A 10,170-nucleotide genomic window follows, 5' to 3' on the forward strand; every position below is an offset into this window, starting at 1 on the left:
GACCAACCTCAGGGAGTGTGGGGTTGGTTTGAATCAGTGACCGGGACCCACTAAAACCCCCTTCTGTCTCCAGCCCATAATACTCCCCGGGACCACCGCTAGGTATTGCTTCGGGGAGCGGCTTTTGTGCTCTGTGCACCCTCTTGTTCTTTAGGTCTTTTTGCTAACTTAGCTAACTAACCTGGAGACTGGCCGTTAGCTAACACTGGCGTGTCGGTGGTCAACCTGTCGCCTGTTTTGCAATTCTAAAACTATTTGAGAGAGCGGCTGTACAAACCGCCCTCCAAATGTTTGGGTCTTTACACATCCTCCGAACTAGGTTGTCCGGAGTGGTGTCTGGCCCGCTCACTACCATCATGTCGCTCCGCGCATGCACAAAACGAGGGCACACGAAGAAGACCATGCTCAGCAGTCTCTTCCGCTTCCGCGCACTCGGGACACATGGGGGACCCCGCATGCCCGAATCTGTGTAGATACTGCACTAAAGCAACCATGGCCTGACAGAATCTGTGTCAGATGGAAGTTTACTTCTCCATGGCGCCTCCCGACCCATCCGGATACATCCGGAATAAGTCTCGATGCGTCCATCTACCCTTCACGGAATTGGACCACTCCTGCTGCCATCTGATCATCGAGAATGATCTTCTGGTTACCTCGTATGCCCCTTGTGTCACGTTGATCGAAGCATTCTACGTCCTCCTTAATGGCTATGCTGATAGGCATCATGCCGGACAGGACGCAGATTGCGTCGTATGACACAGTTCGATACGCGCTCGCAACCCTCAGGCACATGAGCCTGTAGGTACTTTCCAACTTACCCCGATGTTTACTAGTACCTAGTGCTTTGGACCACACTGGCCCGCCGTATCTCAGTATGGACGAAGTCACGCTAGCTAGAAGTTTCCGCTTGCTGCCGTACACTGCTGAGCTATTGGACATCATGCGAGATAATGCTGCAATAGCCATTGAAGCCCTCTTACAGGCATATTCGACATGGCTCCCGAAGGCGAGCTTGTCATCGATCATCACTCCCAGCAGCTTCAGGGAGCGCTTAGAGGCGATGGTGCAATTCCCGACACTGATCAACGCCTGTTGCTTCGACTTGCGGTTATTGACAACTGAAATCTCCGTCTTATGATGCGCAAGCTCCAGTTTTTTGGAGCGCATCCAGTCCTCGACGACGCTTATAGAGTGCGAAGCCGTCAACTCAACCTCCTCGATCGACTCGACCGTAGACCTCAAGTGTGATGTCGTCCGCAAACCCAACGATCACAACCCCTTGGGGGGAGCTTTAGTTTCAGCACTTCATCGTACATGATATTCCACAGTACCGGGCCCAGGATGGAACCTTGTGGAACCCCTGTCGGTAATTGGGACACATTTTTGACCCTCGTCTGTGCTGTAAACTAGCACACGATTCTGAAATAATTTTCCAGAATCCTGTACAAAGATACTGGAATGTCTAGTTTCCGAAGCGAGTGGGGCTATGGAATCCCAGCTAACACTATTGAACGCATTTTTCACGTCCAACGTGACGATTGCGCAATAGCGAATGCCCCATATTTTACGCTGGAGTGCTACCCTCTGCTGTTTTGGTGACGGACAGAATAGCATCCACCGTAGACTTGCCTTTTCGGAAGCCGAACTGGTTACTCGACAGACCGTTTGCACTTTCGAGTGTACCTAACCAGTCTATTGAGAATAACCTTCTCGAGCACCTTACCCGCCGTATCGAGCAGACATATCGGTCTGTATGCCGACGGGTCACCAGGTGGTTTCCCTGTCTTCGGCTAATAAGACCAGCTTCTGTCGCTTCCATCTCTCTGGGAATGTACAGTCATCCAGGCACTTCTGCATGACTTCCCGAATAGTCTGGGGGCCTCTTTGATGGCCTTCTTCACAGCCAGATTCGGAATCCCATCCAATCCCGGTGCCTTGCTCACCTCCAGGGAGTTGGCTATCGCGATGAGTTCCTCATTCGTAACCGTTTCCGCCTCCTCTGCCTCGGCACGGCTAACGCCGTCACTCATATATTGGGTGTTCGGCAGGTTGGCCGACCACCTCTGGTCTGAGTTTGAGATACTGGAACGTCGGTGAAGTGACTCGCCAGCCGGAGGCCAAGGATTTGGCTCGTGGCGTGGAAAGAGTCCCTCTATGATCCGCTCAAGCATCGCTGGTGATTTTTCTGCGGGCGCCATCGCACCCTTAGTCTTGGCCATCACCATCCTATAGGCGTTACCCCACGGGTTAGTGTTGGCCACTAGCGCACAGTCTTTCGAAGCACCGCACGTTTACTAGCTTTTATTGCTCTCTTAAGCGCCGCTTTTGCGGAACTGAATGCCCCTCGACGATCTTCCCTTTCTTCGTCGGTTCGCGCACGTTGAATCCTTCTTCTCGCTTGAAGACACGCTCTGCGGAGGTCCGCTATCGCGTCGGGTCCACCAGTAGACTGGTGGCCTTCCATGCCTAGGCTGGCGGTTCCTAGGCATAGTGGCGTCGCACGCCCGCGAAAGTAATGCAACAAGTTGATCAGCGCTCAGGTTACGAGTTCTGCTCGCCTCGTGTTCTAGTCTAATTGCTTCCGCAAATACCTCTTCGTTGAAGTGTGATATCCTCCAACCGCGAGGAGCTGGAGTGTTAATTCTACTCGCCACATGCGGTCTCGTTTTACAGTCTACGCTATAACAGACCGCCAGGTGGTCGCTATGAGTGTAGCCATCGTCTACCCTCCAGTTCGTGATCAATCCTGGACTACAGAATGTCACATCGATGATCGACTCCACGCCGTTTTCTACTGAAGGTGCTCTTCAAGCCGACGTTGGCCAGATCTATGTTGAGCTTCGCCCAAAGCCTCCAACAAGATCCGGCCTCTCTGGTTTGTGCGTCGACTTCCCCACTCAGTTGCCCCATGCGTTGAAGTCGCCCGCCACTACCAACGGTGATAGACCGATCAGCTCCACGGTGGCTCGGTCGATCATCCTTGCGAACTGCTCGGTAGACCAACGAGGCGGAGCATAGCAGCTGCAGTAGTACACTCCGTTCACCTCTGGCAACCGCGTATCCTTCGTTTGAAGTTGACACTATCTCTTGAACCGGGAACCTGCTCGTCGTCCATATTGCCGCCATACCGGACCCGTCCGAAATCCAGTTACCGTTTCCGGAAGTGAATTCGGTAGGGGTCCGAGATTATGGCGATGTCCGACAACGACTCAGTGACTGCTTGGTATAGCAGTTGCTGAGCCGCGAAGCAGTGGTTCAAATTTAGCTGTGTCACTCTCGCGCCCCGTGATATATATATATATAATATATATTATATTATATATATATATATATATATATATATATATATATATATATATATATATATATATATATATATATATATATATATATATATATATATAAAGATATTTAAAAGTTTAACAGATTTATCCCGGCTGCAAGCCCGAGAAGAACGCGAAACTTACAAAACGATACTGAAACCGCGTTGCCTTCTATGATGTTCGGGCCGGAGGTATCATGTACACCGTGAATCGGTAACAGAAGGGGAAACAGTCCCAAATACTAAATCAAAACGGAACTCAACGGAAAATGCGAGACCGCCCTTCTAACCTTAACAACCTCGACCAATACCCTAAGTAAAAGGTTACAAATCCGCTTAAGCGCCAACACGCCTTACAGCGTGATGCGAAATCGCGTGTTATGACGCCTGCCCGGCTTACTCACTCAGGGCGTGTCTATCGACCGCGGGACCAATCTCAAAAAGACTCGAACGATAAATCTGACGTTACCAAAAAGAACTCAAATTCTACTAACTAATTATCTAACACGACACGTGTAGTTTAACAACGAAACATCGACTTGTATTGATCATCTTCTTATTCGGTTGTATGATGTTTCGTTAGGTTAGTAGTGTGTAGGATACATATGGTGTGAATTAATTCTAATAGTTCTTTTCTGACCTCAACTCGCAACATCAGTTGCTTGTTTCGACGAAATCGACGACAGGAGACGCTGGCGCATGTTGTTTAAGGTGCGTTGACGCTGACGCTGCAATGGCCGATAGTTCCACTACCGGGCCCGAATTCGTCCGGATGGCCGACTGTCGATGCTGGTTGCACGGATATCGAACTAAGTCGATTACACAACGTGAACGACAAAGGTGTTGAAAACGCGTTCGACAAACCTGTCCTTCGTCAGGACCGCTAAGCAATAGATGCTATCGACGGACCAACAAGCCGGTTGGCCATGTGGCGTGATGGACGGATTTGGTTCTAAGTAACCGCTCGCCGCACTGTGTGTTCGAGCCGATAGCAGTGGGAGCTAGCGCGATGGCGCCAAAGGTAATCAGGAACCGATGCACGTGGTCTACAAAACCACAGGAGGTCGCAAAATGAATCTGTGTGTCGCACTGGCAGTTTATCGTATCGCTGATGTTGTCACGTCACGTTGAAGATGCTGCTACGACCTGTTCGGAATAAAAACCTTCGTTCGAAGGCTTTGATCTTCGAACGACAATGATTGGCATTAGGCCATGCCGGTTTTGTGAATAGCACTTTTACCTTATTGCTCTGGGTGAATTACACTACACCCGCCGGTATGGTGGCACTTTTCGCTTACCTCTGAGGCCACTTATTTATAATCGTTAAATTATCTTAAACTTTTCTCCACTAATTGCACCTTGTACATATAATCTTCTCTTGTTAGCTTTACTTGTAATCACTTTGTACGCCAACTAAATTTCATCTGTCTAACATGGAGGTCGATCTGCGAATGATCTGGTGTCTCTCTGATCGATCTATATTGACCGCCGAGTTCTTCGGCGATATCCTGCGCCAACATGTGTCGCCTTCTAATTGGCTGGATCAGATTACCGCTTTGAGAGGTCTTGAGAGGAATTCTTTGCTCACGGCAAAGGATCAACCGGTTCGCGTGGATTGGTTGTTGTCTAGGCTAAAAGTCGACCTACCTCAGGGGTGTCGAGTTAAACTTAAGCGTTTCGAGTTTAGTTCGTAACTCTTCCAACGCTTCGCTACGCGTGCGGTTACAAAAGTTATTCAAAAAAACAAACAAGCCCAAATATATTACAAAATCAATATCATTCAACCACCATTTTAGCAGAAATCCCGGTAGAGGCCGTCGAATTCGAGGTAGCCCCGCACTCTTTGGATGTGGGCTGTCGACGAGGATACCCGCGAAATAGGTGTTAGGGGAGATTGGAGGATAGCAGCCCAAGACCGAGTGACATGGCGACGTATTCTGGATTCGGCATTGGATCGATAATCGGTCTGTCGCGGTGATGAAATTGAAACCAGTTACATTAGCAAGTATCAATTAAGGACGTGTTAATTTTAGTTTTCTTCCCTCTTGCTTGTGCCATTTTCGTTTTCGCGGTGTAGCTACACTCAAACGACACTTTTGACACCGTAAATGTTTTATTCGACTTTTCGGACTACCCTTTTTCTGTCTCTGACTACACTTTTTCTTTCCCTGACGACACCCGAAAAAAGCAGAGTGTACTGTAGGAAGTTACCAACACATTCACACGTATGTGTCAAAACTGGTTTGTTTTTGTTCTCGTTCCACGTGGTAAAGTGTCAGGTAAATTTTTTTCAGCACATTTGCAAGATGGACATATGAAATGGAAACGAAACAAATGACGAATGCGATAATGACCAAAACAAAACGAATTGACAACTCTCCCATCATTACGCATACCAATGCAACGACACTGAAAATGTTTTATTTGAAGCTGCAAAGTATAGTCCGGAAAAAGTGTAGCTACACCGCGAAAACGAAAACGACATTACTGTGTTGTAGCTCTAGTTATCACACGTCAATCATGCGGTTGTGTATCAGATATAACCTTCTTCTTTTTAGTCCAGCTCCATGAACAATAAGAATACCGTCTGCCGGGGTGAGATTAAGCCACGGGGGTGAGATTGAGCCAAAACGGGAAATGTTTGTATGTTAAATTACTTGAGATTTCTTGAACCTAATACCTAATTCAATACTATATGAAACGTGACATATTTATTCACAACTTTAAATGGAATATAGATAAAATCAGTGAACTGTTTCATTTAAATAATGTTTCGAAGTACAGGGTGAAAAACATGCGCATATGGCGTTAACCAAAAATGTCCCAGGGAAACCAACCCGATCAAGAAATCATATCAACTTACTGCTCATTTGGTACGTTAGGATGTCGTCTCCAATGTGTTGAGGAAATATTATGCATTGAGCATGTGTTGGCTCAGAAAATAATGTTTTTCTAAACTGTACTTTTTTCGAGCCCTTTTGGGGTGAGATTGTGCCAAGCTATAATGAACGGTACAGTGTGCGGAATTCACATTCACGACAAAATTATATCAGTATACACCAAAATACTTGCATCGTTTACATAAAGTATGTTGTCTAGCTATGGTATTATTCGAAATAATGACTTAAAGCTTGAGAACAGTAAGCTAACAACTGTTAGATGGAAATTTACAATGATTGATATTGCTTATGGAATGTAACAAAATTTTGTACACCTATTCCATAAAAACTGACGATTTTTAAAGGGAGGAAGGAGGGTTGCGGGTACGTTTCCAGCGGTTTTAAGATTTTCAAAGAAATATACAGTGGTCAATGACACATAATAATTGAAACGAAAAGTCTTCTCAGGCTTTATGTTCTAACGTTTTCCATTTCTAAGCTACCTGGAGACGCCACTGTGTGTATAGACACTGTCTATAAGCCACGTTCTCATAACTGGTTACTCCAGATATCGATTTGATCCAGTCATACATTTTTCTATAATTCATATGAAACGTAGTTTCTGGTCAACCCCCTACAGCCCCTTAATAGTCCACGTTGTTTATGATCGTCCCTATACTTACTGTTTTATCATGTTATTCATGTGAATTACTCGTAGATACACTACTGTTCATTTAACAGGTAATTAATTCAACTTTTTGTTTTTGGCACAATCTCACCCCATAGAAGGGGTGAGATTAGGCCAAAGTTCATTTAATTTTAGCAAAATTATAGCTTATTGTACCTTAACTATATTTGCGGCAGTCGTTAACTAAGCATTTAAAGATGCATTGACGTGATTTAGACCACACTCATTGCCTAAATGTGTGCATTACAAGCTAAGGAACAAAACCGTATCCTTTTTTGGCACAATCTCTCCCAGGGAAAGTGCTAAAACACCGTGCCAGCGGGTAATTCTGCGCAGCACATTTTTCCGCGCACAACTGTTTTTCAACAATAAATTTCACTGACACATAGCCAGTTTATGTTTATAGCTGAGTCATTCCATGTTACTTCGACAATCGATCCTGATCTACCATTTCAGATTTCGCTGAAACTTCTCACAGTTGTTCCTTTCTGATTAAGAAGTCATTTTATGATATCAGTTTTTCATGTAGACCTGCGACTGCTGTTCCAAAAGGACCTATCCAAGGTAATGACTGATGGATAAACATTTCTGTGTCAGCAAAAAGAGTTTATTGATTGAAATGGTCTTTTCAGCAAAGTAGTAGGTAATAAAATTGCGGTTCTAGAAAAAAATATATAAACCGTGATTTTTTTTTCTGTGCCTAATTTTCCAAATTGTCACAAAATATTAAATATCTCAAAAAGTGTCTTTTTAGAAATTCCAACTTTTTTACATATTTAAGATGACAATATGTACTACTATCTGTCGAAATTTGGTGATGGTAAAATGAAAAACAAAAAGTTATGAACGTTTGAGTATTTTGACATTTTCACTCTGAACCTTTTTTTGTGTTTTTTTTTCTAGAACCGAAATTTTATTACCGTCTACCGGGATGAGATTAGGTGAATCGGGACCGAATCCAAGCATGGGAGGAGCGATGGCTTCCTCTTGCATACTAATGCATTTCGAGAGTGCCTCAATAAATATCAAAAATTATACGACTAACCTGCAATTGTTTATTGTCGAAATGCTAACCCAGCACCGGAGCACCTAGTTCAATAAATTTGCACATTTGGTTTTAGCGTGAAACCCTTAAAAAGTTCTAATCTTGCTTTTTTTCACGCCGCTGTTTTTTCTCTCCCGGTTTTGTTTATATTCTCACGCCGGGAGCCACTAGAATGTTTTCCACAAATACCGGCACGTACGAGTCGCGTAATCACTCAAACTACGTTTTCTTTTCTCTTTACACTTATGATCATCGAGATCGTATCTAATTTTCACAAAAACTCGACCGAAATGGGCTAAAACTTGCCTTTAAAGTGTAGCACGTCGCGAAATTACCGTTTTTGCTTTTTTCTATTTTCAACTCGTTTGCACCTGTCAAACTGTGCGCCCGTGTTGGCAGCAAAGTCAGCACACTGCGCGGGCATTTTAGAGCATATAGTTTGAAATGAGTTGTGTGAAGTAGTGATTTTAGTGGTATTTGGATCATCAACCCGCGTTTAACTAAACTAAGAAGAGCAGCGGTTGCTCGCGAGAACGCAAAAAAATGAAGAGAAATGAACTGTGAACTGTGCGCCCGTGTTGACAGCAAAGTCAGCACACTGCGCGGGCATTTAGGGCATATAGTTTGAAATGAGTTGTGTGAAGTAGTAGTGTTTTCATTAGTGAAGCGTGATTTTAGTGGTATTTGGATCATCAACCCGCGTTTAACTAAACTAAGAAGAGCAGCGGTTGCTCACGAGAACGCAAAAAAAAAATAAGAGAAATCTTTTTGATCTTTTGGAATGGACATATGAAAATCCGTGGAGCAACCAGTTAGATAAATCGAAAAAACAAAAACTTACAAGTTCCGACGATTGTGAAACCTCATGATGATGATGATGGTCCCACCTCATACCCCTACATCGGTTTGAGCTGGACGATTTATCTATATGAGATTTTTTTAAAAACATGCAATGTAACCAGTTGGCAAACAAATAACGGACTGGTTATTAATTTCAGACATAGTAACCCTTCAAATGAATACCAATAATTAAAATGAAAAAAAAAATTACGGATTTCCAATCCAAGGCTCATCCAGAACGTTTCCAACCCGAAAATTATCTGGACTTGATTAGGAATTGAACCTAATGTTTAAGAGCGTGCACTAATCAGAATTGGTTCTAGATAACGATCTAGAACTACGAGAGAGATCCAATGATACTATAGTTCTCGATAACGAGCTCTACAGATCACAGGCAAACCTCAAGCCTTTTCAGTTTTCGCTCCAAACCCTATTTTAAATTTTGAAAACAGATGAATTGTTAAAAAGAAAGTAAAATAATTTAGAAAATATTACAAGCCAAAAAGCAAATTGTCAACCCGATATGCTTTTTGTTTCCATTTCAGGGGTTCAAACCTGATGTACTCATATCAAGATTGTCTATGTCAGTCTCCGCGCGCGTGACTCAAACATGTGTAGCCGACTCTTTTTTTTACTCTTACTATTTAATTTTATATTAAATTATATAACTATATTCAAACAAAAAATCCATCATCATCAATGAACATAATAACTTAATGTACCAAATAAGTTCAAAAATAAAATTTCAATTTTACAATCTTCTTTATAAATTTACAAAAAATCTATGCTGTCTACAAAACAGACTTTATGTGTGAAATACAAAGCCGTTTAAACTCTGCCATTGTTGCTGCACGTTATACTTGCCTGGGCATCGAATTGAAAAAGTTTATTTCTTTTGTACAACAGAGAGTTCTGTGATCTTCCAAAAAGAAAATTTGGTGTTCTGGCATCTTCCGCGTTTCTAGAGTTGTACCTCTGCAAATCTCTTCCTCTATCATCATTAGGGACAGCGGTAAATCGCGATTTCGCGGAAGCCGCGAATTCCGCGAATTCTAGCTTCGACCGCGAAATTCACAAAAACTCGCGAAATGCCGCGAAAATAATAAAAAAACAGCAACATTCTATGACAATCATGAAACATTTCGATTTGCAGCCTACGAAATTCATGAAAACCAGCAACAAGGACAAAGCTAAAGATTAATGGGCACCTAGATGGTGGCAATGGGAGGTCGTTTTCTACGCAACCAATAATATGAAAGAGTATACAACCGGGAAATGTTCAGCAGCGAATCGAGGCGATTAGGAGTCAAAGAGTACGTCCGTCGTATAAAGATATTGTTGATGGTGTTAAGCTGGGTATCCTTCCAGCAGGTTATCCAAACACAGAACTTACCAC

The 10,170-nt window shown here is 43.5% G+C and overlaps 1 protein-coding gene across 1 annotated transcript in view; it reads left to right on the forward strand.

Annotated features, from left to right (window-relative positions):
* LOC129720087 (uncharacterized) overlaps positions 1 to 7,982 on the forward strand; it is a 14,399-nt gene extending 6,417 nt beyond the window's left edge. The window contains exon 4 of the mRNA XM_055671501.1: positions 7,793 to 7,982. Coding sequence (XP_055527476.1) covers positions 7,793 to 7,982 — 190 coding nt within the window. The remainder of the gene's footprint in view (positions 1 to 7,792) is intronic.
* Positions 7,983 to 10,170: the final 2,188 nt, after the last annotated feature.

Source organism: Wyeomyia smithii, chromosome 2 (assembly GCF_029784165.1).
Source record: "Wyeomyia smithii strain HCP4-BCI-WySm-NY-G18 chromosome 2, ASM2978416v1, whole genome shotgun sequence".
Taxonomy (NCBI): Eukaryota; Metazoa; Arthropoda; class Insecta; order Diptera; family Culicidae; genus Wyeomyia; species Wyeomyia smithii.